This window comes from Poecile atricapillus, chromosome 1 (assembly GCF_030490865.1).
Source record: "Poecile atricapillus isolate bPoeAtr1 chromosome 1, bPoeAtr1.hap1, whole genome shotgun sequence".
Taxonomy (NCBI): domain Eukaryota; kingdom Metazoa; phylum Chordata; class Aves; order Passeriformes; family Paridae; genus Poecile; species Poecile atricapillus.
The window spans coordinates 65,911,272-65,926,794 of record NC_081249.1 but is presented as its reverse complement, the minus strand read 5'-3'; the positions used below and the strand labels follow the sequence as shown (position 1 = coordinate 65,926,794).

General features: G+C 41.9%; 1 protein-coding gene across 1 annotated transcript; it reads left to right on the top strand.

Moving 5' to 3' along the window:
• Nucleotides 1–1,561: 1,561 nt before the first annotated feature.
• On the top strand, nucleotides 1,562–11,154 carry RFXAP (regulatory factor X associated protein). Its single transcript, XM_058835385.1, has 4 exons — nucleotides 1,562–1,606; nucleotides 2,997–3,725; nucleotides 6,178–6,285; nucleotides 8,111–11,154. Exons 1-4 carry the CDS (start codon nucleotides 1,562–1,564, stop codon nucleotides 8,219–8,221), a joined length of 993 nt encoding a protein of 330 aa, XP_058691368.1. The 3' UTR covers nucleotides 8,222–11,154.
• Nucleotides 11,155–15,523: the final 4,369 nt, after the last annotated feature.

Below are 15,523 nucleotides of genomic sequence, written 5' to 3'. Positions count from 1 at the left end.
GATAAAGGCAAATGCTCTTCTGTGTAGATGATATATTTACACAGAATAGACAGAGAGACACACAGATAGATATTAACTCAACAAAATTCATTCATCTCTTATGGAAGAGTGTTAAAGTAACAATTTGAAAATATTACTTCAGCTATAATCATTAGTACTATCTTGGTTTGTAAGCAGGACAAATCAGCTTCTTCAACAATTTTTACCTTTCTGAATCTTAACCTGCATCTGTTTTTTAAAACATTGTTCCCAAGACAAGGAAGAACTGGATGTTAAGAACTAGCACAGAAATCTAGAACATTAAAATTAACTATTTCACCAACACAAATGAAGAGACAGCAGAAAATCAGAGAATGTATTTAAATATTTATTTAGAGATGTCAGCCTAAGGGCAAATGAATTTATTACATTTCAGTAAATGAACTTATTACATTTCAGTAATTGTATTTGTTCTCTCCTTTTAATTGCACCTGGGAATACAAAACATGATGCGACTGCACCTGGCTGAATAGCAATGATGGACAGATTGCTGATAAAATTTTCCAAACGTGACCTTCCTTTTCCAACAGCCTGATTTACAGAAGTGCAGCCCAAGGAAACAACTACACTTTTGATTTCTTTTCCATCAGAGTGTCTTTTCTGAGCAAACCAGGCAGAAAAGAAGAAAACACCAATGGCAGTTTTTTAAGAAGGAATAGCTGTCACTAATTTACTACCCGTGTATGTTTCTATGCCCTCAAGCAAGAAGATTACAAGGTTCTGGGGTAGGAAAAAAAAAAAAGGATAATGCTTCACATTCCAGTACAGTAATAGACTTAATAAATAGCAAATTAATTTGTTAATTAATTAACCCTTTCAATATCTTTGATAATGTACTGTTACTTTTCTGTGTTGTTTTATTGCTCTTTGTTCTTCAGAAGAGGAAAATGAGAACCATGCAGTTGAGGTATGCTTCCAGATATAGTCTCCAATGAAATCCCCATGTGTTACAAGAGTGTCTAAGGTAGAATTCGACTTGTTCTACAAGAGAGGGAGTTTCCAGCAGAGCATTTGGTTAGCAACCTTAACTCCATGAACAATTTTCTCATGTAGCCTTTAACTGCTTTGGTCTGCTGGTCAGACTGACCCATGCCAAACCCTGCTGTCTCAGTGGGGCTTCACAGAAGTGGATGAAGGGCCCAAACAACTCTTCTTCCTGGAATTTAAAGGTAATCAGATTCCTGCTTCTTTTAATTAGTTATCTGTGTATGCATGCAGGGAATGTGGGTAGAGAAAAATGTGATTTATTTTGATTCATTATTACTTTGGACTTTTATCTTAATGTCAGGAGAACTTAGAATTTTAGGAAGACATCCTTCCAAGATGCATTTAAAGCAAAACAAATAAACTAAAATTATTTCAATGGACATTTAAGGTGAAAAAAACCCCAAACATTTTGTCATGACATCAAAATAGTTAAGAAGCAGGAGGAAAACAAGGCTATGTGTAATTCTTGTATGTTTGACTACTGACACAGATCAAGGCTGAGTCCTAAAGAAAACTTCTGGCAAGTTGTCCCAGCATGGCTGTAACAGAGATGAAGGACACTGAAGCAGATGTGGGGCAAGTAAGTCTTCACAGACAAAAATAGTCTGTAATTCCAACTCCAGTTTAAACCATCTCACCCATGACTGTTTGGTCAAGGACAATGAGGACATTTACTCAGTTCACTGCAATTTTTCTAGGACTATACGTATCATTAACTATTTTGACAAATGAGAGAGAAGTGTATTATGACAAGATCGAGGGTGAAACAGAATAGCTACAACTGCAAACAGCATAATCATTTATCTTAGTGACAGGAAAAAGGAGCTGCAGTAATTGCCAGGGAATAAATGGAGTCAGCAGTGTTCTTTAATAAGGGGTGAACTGCTGTGTGCAATGAGAAAGGCAAGAACCCATGGAAAGTAAGGAGGTGAGACAAATAAAGGGGGCCAACAGCAGGTGATCAAGGAGATGGAAGTCAGTGGGACTTCTCTGCAGCCATGAAGTAACCCAAGGAGAGAACTGATACCCGAAGGAAGAAAGGGCAAGGAGCAGTGGTCTGACAGCACATGGGCTGTCACTAGAGGCAACAAAAAGGCTAAGTGGGTGAAACCAAACTGCATCCCTGTATGTGCACTCTCAAGTGACAGTGGATGAAGAGCAAGGATACAAGTACAGCCTAGAGACAGCACTTGGGAAGATCAGTGGCAGGAAAGCTTGGGTCTAGATGGCCATCACATAACCACAGTAGGCTGAGCAGGCTGATGGGGTGTAGAATCCCAGAAGATAATGCGTATGTCTCAAACAATAGCTGGCTAGCCACAGAGCCAACCAAGGATTGTTTGCACTAACAGACATGGATTGCTGCTGTTAACACTCTGTGAGAATGAACAAAATGTGGCTGGAGACGGGGGCCGTGTGGAGGGAGGGTAGCACTTTTCCAGGACAAACAGCCTTGTTGTAGTTCCTGGAGATGAGCACAACACAGTATTACACAAGCACAGGAATGAGGGCCAGATGTGGGCATGGACTGTGGGAGGAGATCAAGACCATCCAAGTCCCTCAAAGTCCTCTGAGCTATTTCCCAAAAGATCTGAAAGAACAGCTTGCACGTGATAATTAATTTGCACAGAAAGAGAGAAACTTGTCTACGAAAAGGTACCCCCCTCCAAGCCTGGGCAGCACCTCTTTTTTCTCTTCTCTTTACCCTCCTTTTTTAATTTTCTTTTTTCTTTTCCTCTCTCTGACCCCTCACCCCCTCTTTAATTCATCTTTTCTCTCTTTCCTTTCACCCTGCCCCTTTATCCAAAACCCACCACCGTGGGCTTACACAGTAGGTCAGGGACTACCGAACCAATTCCCACGCCAAGCGTGCAACACTAGTAAAACTTTCTGACTGCTTGCAGGCTCCCCTCTGACTCCCATCGCTCCTTTGGACGACGAGCATCTATCGCCCACATTGGTGGCACTAGCAGGGCCACAGCGGCTTCCCGCTATCGGTGCTGGTAGAGCCGACCCCCGCAGTCCCTCACAGCGCTCCCGGGGGCGGGGCCGCCATTACCGGGGCCCCTCCCCCGAGCGCGGCGGGGGCGCCTGCGCGGTGCGCGCGGGCGGAGGTGCGGGAGCGACGCGCTCAGGGACCGGCCGGGCCGGGTACCGCCGCTCTGCGGGGCAGCCCCGCCGCCGCTCCCGCCTCCTCCGCTTCTTCTTCCTCCTCCTCGTCGCCGCCGCCGCCGCGGCAGTTGACGCTGCTTGTGATGCAGCCCGGCGGCGGCGAGGAGGCGGCGGCCGGAGCGGCGGGGGTGGTGCTGCAGCCGAGCGCCGACACGCAGCTGCCGCCCTCCGCCAGCGGCGGCCTCATGGTGTTCTACGAGCTGGGGCCCGCCGGCGAGGTGGAGGTGGCGGAGGAGGAGGCCGAGGCGGCGGGCGGCGAGAGCACGGCCAGCCTGGAGGAGCTGGAGGAGGAGGAGGTGGCGGCGGCGGGGGCTGCGAGCGGCGAAGCGGCGGCGGGCGGCGAGTGCAAGAGCTGCACGTACGAGGGCTGCAGCGAGACCACCACGCAGGTGGTGAAGCAGCGCAAGCCCTGGATGTGCAAGCGGCACCGCAACAAGATCTATAAGGACAAATACAAGCGCAAGAAGAGCGACCAGGCCCTGGGGGCCGGCGGGGCGGCGGCCGCGGGGGGCGGCCCGCGGGCCGAGGTGAGGCGGGGGGCGGCGGGGCTTCGGCCGGGCCGCCCTCGGGTGCCGCGTGGTCCCTGGGAGTAGGGGCTTCCCTGGGAGTAGGAGCTTCCCTGGGAGTAGGAGCTTCCCTGGGAGTAGGGGCTTCCCTGGAAAGCCGGGTTCTGTCAGACGGCCAGGTCAAAACGAAGAAGCGTAGGGCCGTCCCATAGCTCGTGCTTCTTCCTGTTTGCCAGAGCAAACTCCGTTTGTTTACAGCTCTGACATAAATTGTAGAAGCTTACAGCTATACCAGAAGATTCCAGGAAAATAAATTTTTCCTGCGGTAGGAAAGTATCGATCTAAGAGAGATGTCAGACTTGTTTCTCAGCTGGTGCTCAGGTGTGGGGTTTTAAAGTCACAAAGGCCGTTGGGTATCAGGTGCATAAAAATCAGTTGTTCTTCAGGATGCTTTTTTGTTATTTTATAGTAAATGCCACCCAAATATTTCGACTACTGCTGGTTTATACTTAACTTGAATAAGCTTATATGTGTTGTTTGGATGGGGAAATACTGTCAAGTGGTAAAACTGATGGTAACGCTCAACTTTTTAAATACTTTTTCCTACAGTTTGTGACTCAGCTAGGGCCACACACTTGTCTGATAGTCGCTTGTACAGAGATAGTGTTTCAGATATTGTATTTAGATGAGACAAAAAGGGAAATAGTTTTGCTCTTGAAGGTGCCGGGTGATTTGTGCTCAGAGGGGCAGATTTAAAATAGTGATTGCCAGAAGAAAAAAAAAATCTTACCTAGCTAGAAGCAAACCTTTTATGTCATCACTGCTGTGTCTGGGTTTGTGTGATTGGGAACTGATCTAACTGCAAAAATCTTTTCCTGTACCTGTTTTTCTTAATGTAAATATAGTAGTAATCACAGTGGGTGTCACACGAAGGAATCTTCTTTTGTATGTCTGTAAAAGCCATGAGGCAGGTGCATTAAAAAAAGGAAGTGTACGTGATGCTGCTAGGGCATATCTTCTCATCTTCCCTTTCAGTTCAAAGGACTTGCTGAGGTTTTCCTGGTGTATTCTGTAACCATAAGTGATATGTGTTCCATAAAGTATTTTGTATTTTTGATGAACCCTTGTAAGCTCTGAGCCTCTGTTACATTCTGGTAGTTTCTTCAGGTCTGCTGTGTGGTGTGAATACTCACCTTGTTTTTGAATCTTGTTGGTGACAACCTAATTTGCCAGGTAGTGTTTACATTAGAACATTTCCTCTTGTGTTTGTGATATTCACTTTGAAGGCCTGCCTCTAAGTTTTTTCCTTCTCACATTGAAAAGGCACAGCATGCTTGTTTCCAAGGAAAAAGTTACACACTTTTAATATCCTTGCTGTTTTGTGAGCCTTATCTAATTTTAGTAGCTACTTCTCTTTTCAATGAGGTAAGAGACGCTGCACACATTATTCAAGAGGAGAATGAATTCTAGATTTATGTATCAGCATGATTTCTCCTCTCTTCCTTCCCTGATAGTTCATCTTGCTCGATTCATGATGTGTATACACAAATACTTTTCTAGTTCAGAAAAGTATGGCAGAAGGGTAAAAATTCTGCATTTCATGTAGTGATGGGTTAAAACTTTTGGTTCTGTAGCATGGAATAGTGATTAGTGCATGTTAGAAGAGGGTGGGTTTTCTTTTCCCAGTTTGTGTGAGTGCAGGTTGCTTTGAATGTAAGGAAATTAGGGCCTGAAGGTGCAGAAGAAAGGAGAGTATTTAGTGCTAAACTTACTTTTTTTTTTTGCAGTGGTATTTATTAAGGCCATTTTCAGTAGAAGCTCCTAATAGAAGTTTATTTTTTCACTTCTGTGGGCAGGATAGAAGTGGAAGATACTGGCATAGTTTGTTGTTCCTGCTTTTGAGCCCTTTCAGGTAAATGGAAGTGTCAGTAAGTTTTGAATGTAGTACACATAGGATTCAACATCTGTTGAAATTTTCCAAAGCTTTCATAGTTTCCTTACAGCAGATTGTAGAACCACGTTTTATTAGTGTGTCTAATTCAGATGACTGGTGATTGTACAGGGAACAGAATAAACTTTGGTATCACAAGGATTATTGTCATTCCTGCCCAATTACAAATGGTAACTTACTCATTTTCATAAGCTGGAAGCTGACCTGTTGTGACTTCATTTTGAAGAAATGCAATCAAATAAATTCAAGCCATTAATTAGCCCTAGTAACCTGTTTAATTTTGCAGTGTAGAAGACTAACTCAGCTGCATTTGCTTCACTCTTGCTGGTGAAATAGTGAAAGGAGATAGAAAGGAGATGCCAGGTCTTGAATAGATAGATTCCCATTTGTGTGCTGTTACTTTCCTCTGCAGATTAAGGAGGCAAATGTTCTTTACTTTCGGGATTTTTCTGAGTATCATTGTATCAGAGTTTATAGTCTGACCTCCCTTTTTTTTGTTTGTTTGTTTTCTGTCATGTGCAGGATAGTGTTGAAGGTTCAGTGTCTGTAACAAAGCAGAGATCAGGATCCATTGGAGATCGCCCAGCAAGACCTACTCTTTTAGAACAAGTATTGAATAAAAAGAGGCTGGTAAGTCTTGTTTTGGAGAGGTTTTGAACTCAAATAAAGGTAGTGTAACAACGTTTACCTGTCACCACTGTGAAAAAAGGATCAGTTTAATAAGCATGCACTGCATGTGCATATTTTCAAATTGGAAACATGCTTCAGAGGTGTGTGCTTCAGCCTCTCTGTGAAGAATACTAAGATGACTGAATGTAGTGATCTGAAGTTTTGATAATAACAGATGTGGTTTCTTTAGAGTAAATAGTGCCTACAGTATAACTGAGATGGATTTAGCTTGTTAAACCGAAGCCTTAGATAGAAGAATGAATGGACTTAGAGTGATGTAAGCTTTACTATGGTGTGTTTTAGAAGTTGTAGATGTATCATATCAAACTTAAAGTTGTGTATATGTGTGTTTATAAAGCAAACTCTGAGCAAACAGTGATGTATAATATTTGTAGACTGTATGAATGGCATGTCTCGTAACTTTTTTAAACACTGGTTTATCCTTTAACAAATTAAGCCCAGTGCAGGGAAACCATTCAGTACCTACAGTTTGTTCAGCTTTTTCATTACAACTTTCTTTGTTGCATGTTTTTGCAGTCCCTATTCTTCAAAAGCTATTGGGACTCTTTGTCTTCTCTCTGTTACCTGTGCAACACAATTTAATAATCCTCATTACACTGCTGTAGTGCTTGTTCAGAAGTTCAAAAAGCCTTAAAAGAAGCATCATGTCATTCTTAAGTATACAACTACCTAGATGCATTTCTTGATAATTTTTTCTCAATGACAGCACTTTCTAGCGATTGTGTCTACGACTCAGAGGACTATTCATAGCTTTTCAGTTTTTATGAGGAAAACAAGTAATGAACTATGGAGTAGTTTTCATATTATCTCTTGTTTGTCATGCCCCACTTAATGGCTTTCTGTTTCCTTTCCTGGCTGTTTCTATCAATGTGGCTTTTAATTAAATTTGAAAGGTATCTTATGAATGAAACATTATTTTTTATAGAAGTACGGCAACCAGAAGCTCTTTTAATAGATGTTCAGAGCTTATGCACTAATTATGTCAAAGTTCTTTAAGAACTCCAGGTTCCTTTCAGTATTCCTGAAATTCAGATTCTCCTTGATCTGGTTCTCACTTCTTTCTCCTCTGACTTGCAGTTGCAGTACCTCTTTGGTTGTATCACTGAAGTTACTATGGATAATAAGCAAGCATCTAGGGAATTCATTCAGCTGAAAAATAACCCTTTTCATGTATGAATTTTTGGAAGGATCAATTCTCAACCTGATTGGCCATTTGACCTTACTTGTGCTGCCACAGTGCAGGAATGAGAGTGAACAACCAGAATTGGATTACAGACTGCAACTCATTCCCTGTGGATGGAGTGCTATTTTGAAATGTTGAGAAATTCTGGACAGTCAGTGAAAATTTTAGAATATCTTGGGTTGGCGGGGACCAACAAGGATCATTGAGTCCAACTTCTTACTCCTCACAGGACTGCCTAAAACTAAAATATGTCCTATGGGCATAGTCCTGATGATTGAACCCTGACAGGCGCATGAACTTTGCTGCAGGATTGTAATATTTTGTTCATGTATTAAACTGTTTTTGAGCTATCTGCAGTGAGAAATGTAGAAATCAGCTCAGTTGAAGCACAGCTGTAGAACTGAAGCACAATTGAAAGATATTTTGGTTCTAGTATGTCAGTGGATTACTCCTGTTTGTTATAAGATTTTTGTGATATTAAGCAACAGCAGGTAATGTGCAAATTCATGTAACGGAAAAATATGGTAGCTATTTAACACATGTGAGTTTTATAAAGTAAATTTCACTTTCTCTCTCTTTCAGTCCCTACTCAGAAGCCCAGAAGTAGTGCAGTTTCTACAGAAACAACAGCGATTGTTAAGTCAACAAGCTTTGGAACAAAGGCAGCAACAGTTTCAAGGAGCACCTGGGTAATGAGGAAAGATCAGTGATCTGCAGATGAGTTTGGTGCTGAAGGAGGGACAGGATCTGTATTTTGTATAAATACAAAGAATCTCAATGTTTAAACATGACTGGAGGTTGCTGTTGTTATGTATTTGTTTCTTGTTTGCACTTTTGAGTTTTTGAGCTGCTTGGGTGTCTGCAAACTTGTGAGTAAGTCATAGAATGACCTGGGTTTTGTCATGGAAACTTCCCAGTCTGACCATTCACGAGGCTCTCTGACAGTCACTCTCCCCGTGCCAGAGACTTTAACTTCTGGGACCAAAGCTCCGTCACTGCGGGTAGCTCCAGTGATCTGACAGGTGCTCCACTTGACTCCTTGCACAGCTGGCTCACAGTCAGACCAGATCTCCTTTCTGGTTTGACCCCAAGTCTCAGCCACTTTGTTCCATAAAGCAGTTTATTAACAGTGTAAAATACAGAAGTAGCCTGGGCTGGTGTCTCCTAGGAGGGATCTCAAAGAGACTCCTGGGCTTTTATACCATCCCAGTGTAAGGCAAGCCGCATTCTTCCTCCTGAGTCTTCCTTGCTGAATCTTCCCACGCCACCTCCTGCCATGTCCCTGTGTCCATTCACCTGGCTAGCCACTCATGTTCAAGCCTTTTGTTATGCAGAGTTGGCAGTTCACTGCCTCCTGTGTTGATCCCACCCACAGCTCAATTTGCACCTCAACCTGTATCTCTTAACTGTAGCTTACAAATCAGCTACCTGCACCAGATGTATTCCTCTGTAGTTGGAAAGGACCTTAAAAGATCAAGTTCCAACTCCCCTGCTTTGAGCAGGTCACCATGAGCACAATCAGGTCACCATGAAGCTGCCTCTTTTCCAGATTGAACAATGCAAATTCTCTCAGCTATTCCTCATAGGTGTGGTCTTCCCTCTAATCAACTTGTGACCCAACTCTGGATTTGCTGTAAAAAATGCCCTTCCTATGTCCTTCCTATGTTGTGGGTTCCAGAGCTGGATGCAGTCCACTAGACAGGGTTTCACCAGAGCAAAGGTAGGGGCTATGATGGGCTGACTTTGGCTGGACACACAGATTTATAAATTTTCATTACCTGCTCTCCCCTGTCCTTTCACAGATCAGTATTATTTTCCCATCTCAAGAGCATCCTTCACCTCTCCAGATGTCTAAAATCAGGCCATGACTTGGGCTGGATTCCATCAAGATGGGTGCTCAAGACAGGAAAAACAGCACAATTATGTGGCACTAGTGTTGGCCCTGTGCCTCCCACTCTCCTTATTCCTCAGAAAATTAATGCTTTATCAGTTCATGTCATTTTTGCTGTTTTACTTTTGCAACATACTACTTACACCACAAATTATTTTCCCCCCAAGGGTAAATCTCCTTGGAGCACACACCAGGTCTCCCCATCCTTCTGCATTACCCACAAAGTACACTCAGGTATTTGAACAAAGACAATCATATAAATGGGTTTGCTTTTTCCTATAGGGAGAGAAATACACCCTGATTTTCCCAGCAACTTCCCATGTATAGTATGGGGACCTTATCTCCTCCTGGCATTGTATAGGGGTTTTGTCTGGGCAGGACCAGGGAGGTTTGCAGATCCCCTGGTGTTAATGAGCCAAGTGGCTTCTGTTAAATATACACCCCAATCCTTCCATACCCCATTACCTAACACTTATAACATAGTCTTCAGCAGTCCATTATACTGCACAATCTTTCCAGAGGCTTACGGGTGATAACGGCATGTATGTCAACTCAATACCATGTTTCTTTTACCAAGAGTTTATTGGGTTGTTTTGAAAAAGAGTACTGTTGTCTGATTTGATTCTCTCCGGGATACCATGTTGCCACAATATGTGTCTCTCAAGACCTGAGATTGTGTCTTGAGCAGAGGCAGGGGTTTACAGGGTATGTTGCAAGCCAGCTGTTGCCTCTACCATGGTGAGTATGTAACACTAGCCTCGGTGTGTTCATGGCAGTGGTCTAATTTGCAAGGCCTCACCATACTGGAAACTCAGCTGCTGCCCTCTATTCAAGGAAAGTTTGCTTCACTGGCTTGGTTGATTGCAACACTGCTTCTCATTCAAGAATGATCTGTGCAATGGCCTCCATAGTCAGGTCCACCCATCAATGATGCACTCATCTGTCTGTTACAGCTGATGTTTCATGGCCTCATCAGGTTATAAGTAGCTCACCCTTCCAGTCCAAGTGTACCTAAATTAATTCAGTTTTGGCAGCCTGTTCATTTGGGATCCTGCTCATTGTTTTGACATTCTTCAGTGGTGTGGATTTTGGGCATGATGTACCTTTCCAGCCATGTTTTTGACCTGTGCACTGATGTCCTGCCCCAGTGCAGGTGCAGTCCAGCCCAGATGGGTTTATCCCTGCGTTGCCAATTGATCTTCCATTTTTGCAGCCACCTCCATAGGGCATGAGCTACCATCCAGGAGTCAGGATAGATACAGGTCCCTTTTCTCATTCAGCAGTCTCTGAGGCTAGTTTGGATGGCTTTCATCTCTGCAAACTGGCTTGACTTGCCTTCTTCAGCAGCCTCAATGACTTGTATGATGCTGCCATGCAGCAGGATCCATCACTAAATAGGGCATAACCTCTTTCTGGTAACTCGTTATGTGGGGGTGCTTCTTGTGCACGTCTTCTCTGGCAGTGTTCCAAAACCTTTGCCTTCTGGCCAGTCCATGATTTTTTCCGGAATTCCCAATTGAGCTCATGTAATCAATGCTACCCTTTACTTCATGTAGCACTGGCTGCATGATATGTTAAAGGGATGTTTCCTTTGAAATCTGGAGAAGTATTTTCCAGTTATTTTTAAACCTTCATTTTAATATTTAATTTGTTAATAAAAAATTGTTTATGGTAGCAGTGTTTAGCTGTACACCCTTTTCCTACCAAAGGTATAATTAACATTTTTCTATATAAACATTTACAGTTAAACAAGTCAGTCTTGGTGACAATCATTGATGGAAGTCAGTTACTTTCTTTGGACATTGTGAAACAAAGTTCTGGAGTTGAGCCAGTCCAGCAATTGCTCAGGGATATGAGAAATTTATATCCTGTAGAATCCTGCACTAAAGGCAAAGACAACATGCCATCAAGAAGTCAATCCAGCAGTTCAGAAAAGCACAAGTAGGTGATCTGTTCATTACCTGCAAGCTGAGTAGGTTTGAAATGTTTCATTGTGCATAGCATGTAAAAGAATTTGCATTGAAAAGTTCCTAAAGTCATAAATGGCAAAAAGCTTTAAAAAGTATTTGGTGGAAAGTATGAAACTGGGAGTTGGACCTTGTTACATGGAGTTAGTAATAACTTCTTATATGTGAAATATAACTAAATTACAGATCAGAATACCACTGAATTTTAATTTTAATAGTCACTAATTTTAGTGATTAAATTTTAAAGCTTTTAACTCGTAATTATAATTCAAAATCTAGTCTTTTCTCAAAGACAACAGATCTTTTTGTTAAGACAACAGATCTCTAATCAGCTGTAGTGCTAGACTTCACAGATTTTCAGCCAATTAAAATGAACTTGTAATTGATTGGGTTAAGAATCCAAACACTATATAATATAAAGTGTTAAATCACATGTTTTATTTATAAAAATAGTTTTGTATTAAGCCACATTTCTGAATAGAGGTTATCCAAATGGGTTAGGTGCTTATTATCAAGTGCTACTTTTATATTGCAGCAGTTTGATCCACTAAATAATGCCTCTTCAGCGGTATTTGTTAATCTTACGGATTTTTACAAGCTGTGCTTTTTGTATATACAAAACTTGTTCTGTAGGGATTTATTGTATTTAGCATTGTGCAAATTGTTCTTTAAAAAAGAACTTGAAAAACTTTGTGTAAACAGTTCTGGACTGATAAGTGAGTAAAATCTTTGGTTTTTCTTTAAAAAAAAAAAGTCTGTTTTTTGTTTTGTTTTGTTAAATTTGTATGGGTTTTTCTTCCTGTGCTAAAACAGCCAGTTCTGACAAGATGGCATTTTGTGTTTCAAGATCTGGTTATTTTAGGATTAAGCAAAATCAGATTACTTTTCAGTGTGTAAGAATATATGTGAAAACATAATTGGCAAAAATTGTAGAATAATGTATTTGATTTTGTTTTAAATGATCAGCTTATAAAAGGTGAACAGCTCATTTGGGTGGACAGATCTGATTAAACTTTTAAAAAACCCAAACCATCAGGGCAGAAAATTGGCACAGGGAGTGTTTGTTAAGACAGTGCTGACCAAGTTGTTTATGACAAAACAAATGGAAGTTGCTGAAGCTGTGCATAGAGATGTTCAGTAGAGTACAGCTCGCCTATCCTGTATTTTTGGTAGTCTGTGATAGCAGCACCATCAGGCTGGTGCAGACACTGGGAAATGTGCTGGGAGCAGCACTCTCCTGTTTGGGCAGAAGATTGGATGGGATTCCCAAGCCAACACTGCCTGCATAGCTCTGAGGCCCATTATGTGTTGTCTACTCCCTTTTGTTATTGCAGAACAAAATCTGAATTTTAGGGAGATGAAAATGTGACACTTCTGTAAGAGTACATTCTTACTAGATCTCTCCTTGTCCTTCAGCAATTCAAGAACTGCACAGCTGCAAGACTTTTTCCTCTAATGTCAGTCTGGTCCAGAGGGAAGGCTTCTGTCACAGGGCAGCATCACTGTTCATTGACTGTCTGTCAGATCAGAGCTGTCCCCATCAAAAGAAAATGGAACCATTCTCTTGAATCATCAAATCTACCATAGGACAGTGAGGGATTCATATACTGTACATGGAGATTTTATGCTGAATTAATTTTCAATACATGTTCTTGTGTCAATCATCCCATTACTCACTTAGTGCAATTACTGATTCCTCTTGCCTAAGATTGAGTTGTATGAATAAAGGCTTTCTAAATGCTGCAGTTCCCAAAGTCACTTGTGGTCATACTGGGACACAGTACATATTGGTACAGCCAATCTCTTTAAAAGAGAAGAATGAGAGACAACAAGGGAAGGAGCTCTTAAAACAGAAATATCTTTATTAACAGTAAAACACAAAGACGTGAATAATCCCTTTTACAATAGAATAATTCCAGCCAAAGAAAGTGGAGTGCATAAAAAAGTGTATTGTTCAGACTAAATGTGTTGTCTTCAGAATGCCTCAAATAAAATGCAGCAGAATGAATGCTTGTGAAAGTGTCCCCTTGGTTAGCAGTCATTCCATCCTTCTTGGTATAACACAGCTTGGAATAGATTACTCTGGGGCTGGTTGGAGGACTCTGAGCTGCCTGGATCTCTTGTGCTCCGGAAGCTATGTCTACGATTTTTCATTCTTCAGAGGCAAGAGCCCAAGTATTGTTCTTTATACAGCAACCTACACTAGTTTACAGAATGTCACAAACCATGAGTAATACTTGTGGATAGTGCAGATGTTTTGCTTTGCTTCTGATGGAAAACAGAGGGCAAAATTATTCATAAGACATAAGCAACTCTTGTTAATCTGTGGATGACTCACAGTGCTTTTCTTAGCAGACTGATAAGTCATAGTTAACACAACCCCATAGTTAACACACCTTGCTCAAATCCATCATTTTAGCCCCTTACATAGAGCTTTGCAACTTCATGGCTTCCTTGATCCACACAAAAAGGCCTGTTTCTTCATTTTCGTGTCTCACTCCTCAACCCCATTTATATCACTGAGGTGATATGAAATGAAGTTTTGAATTGCTAACACTGATTTACCTGCAGAAAGCAGGCTGTGGTACATTTAACTTGTACTTTATTATAAATAATTAAAAACTCCAATTGCTTGAGTAAGTGAAGAAAATTTATCTGAACGCACATTATCTCTGCTCATCTTTATGTTTGCTCCCTTGCTCTTGTTTGCAAAGCTTCTCATGGACATAACTGTGAATTAATAAGACAACACACACTTTAGCATCAAATAAACCACTTTGAAATATGATGTGCTCGCTCACTACTGTGAAAGTGCAAGGGGTCAGGTTTTACCAAGTTTTTTCTAGCTTTTCTTTGCTGATGAGGTCTGTATTTAAAATTATTAACTGGTTGGCTATTTCACCCTATGCTATTCATATGCAATATTATTTGAATACTAACACAGAATATAAAATAGCAGCATCCATGGATAATAAAAACACTATGACTGAAGATCTAAAATGTGTTCACAATTAGCTGCAAATGTTCACATTGACTCTAATGGAAGAGTAGCTGACTCTGGAGGACATAGTGGTTATGTCTACCTTGCATAAGAGACATGGCCTGAAAATTAGATTTGTTATCTGTACGGGCACCAAGTTTGCAATCACAGCCCGGGTACAAGTGGAGGTGTCCTCTTGCTAGGATTGTTATGTGCCCCACCTCCCTGGCAGAGAAGTGCGGCATCAGTATGGCAATGTAACATAAGGCACACCTGGGCAAGGTGACTGGAAAGCCCTGGGGTGAACATGTATCAGGATTCTGGCTGTTCCTGGCTGTTCTGGAGCTTCCTATGGGTAGATGACGGGTACAAACCAAAGGCTGTGTTCTGTGCTGGTCTCCAACATGCAGAAGTGTCTGTTGGCACTAGAGACACAAAGTGATTTCTCTCAGCTGAACAAAGACTAAATGCCCACTCAGGCTTCCTATGTCTTGCAGAAAGGTAATCCTGGAGCTGCCATGAGGAACAAGCCCTGTTTCAGTAGCTGCAATGAGGCCTCCAGGCTGAGAAGTGTTTTATTCACAGATCTGAAGTCTCAGAATCTTTCTCCCAGCTGCAAGATTGGACCAACTCTGTCAAGCTCTTTTTTCATGGTAATTTGACCTATTAGTTGCTCTTAGGGAAGCACATTTGTTCATCCTTATGTCCTGTTAAAAATGTGATTTCATAGTCAGGACTCCTCATGAAGATTCCTGCTGTTTTCCTTTGGGCACTGCAATTTCCCACCTTATCTTGAAATTAGTTGGTTTGTTGCAATTCCCAGGTTAGATGTTCTCTTTATATATAGTCCACATCTTTCAGCTGTGCAGTTTCTGTTCAGACTGCATCTTTCTTTGAGGAGCACATATGGGATGTGTTTATAGTGTCCTTGAAGAGTGTCCCAAAGCTGAGCTCCTCATTAGTCTTGCAGCGAGGCAGAGGGTAATCTTCCAAGCATGGTTCCCAAACGCAACTTACTCTCTGGAGCACATGGGACACCATTTGCCCCACTGTAACAAATGGCTTAATCAGGAAGCTGGTGCACTCTCCTATGCCAGGTGTACAGGAAAAACCCAAGCAAGGACTGTGGTATTTTAAGCTGCTCCTGAAACAGGCCT

Excerpts from the sequence above, each read along its gene's own strand:
- RFXAP (XM_058835385.1), top strand. The coding sequence starts at position 1,562 with ATGGCTGTAACAGAGATGAAGGACACTGAAGCAGATGTGGGGCAA. Across the intron at positions 3,726-6,177 it reads GGGGCGGCCCGCGGGCCGAG|GATAGTGTTGAAGGTTCAGT; the intron begins GTGAGGCGGGGG and ends TGTCATGTGCAG. Across the intron at positions 6,286-8,110 it reads TATTGAATAAAAAGAGGCTG|TCCCTACTCAGAAGCCCAGA; the intron begins GTAAGTCTTGTT and ends TCTCTCTTTCAG.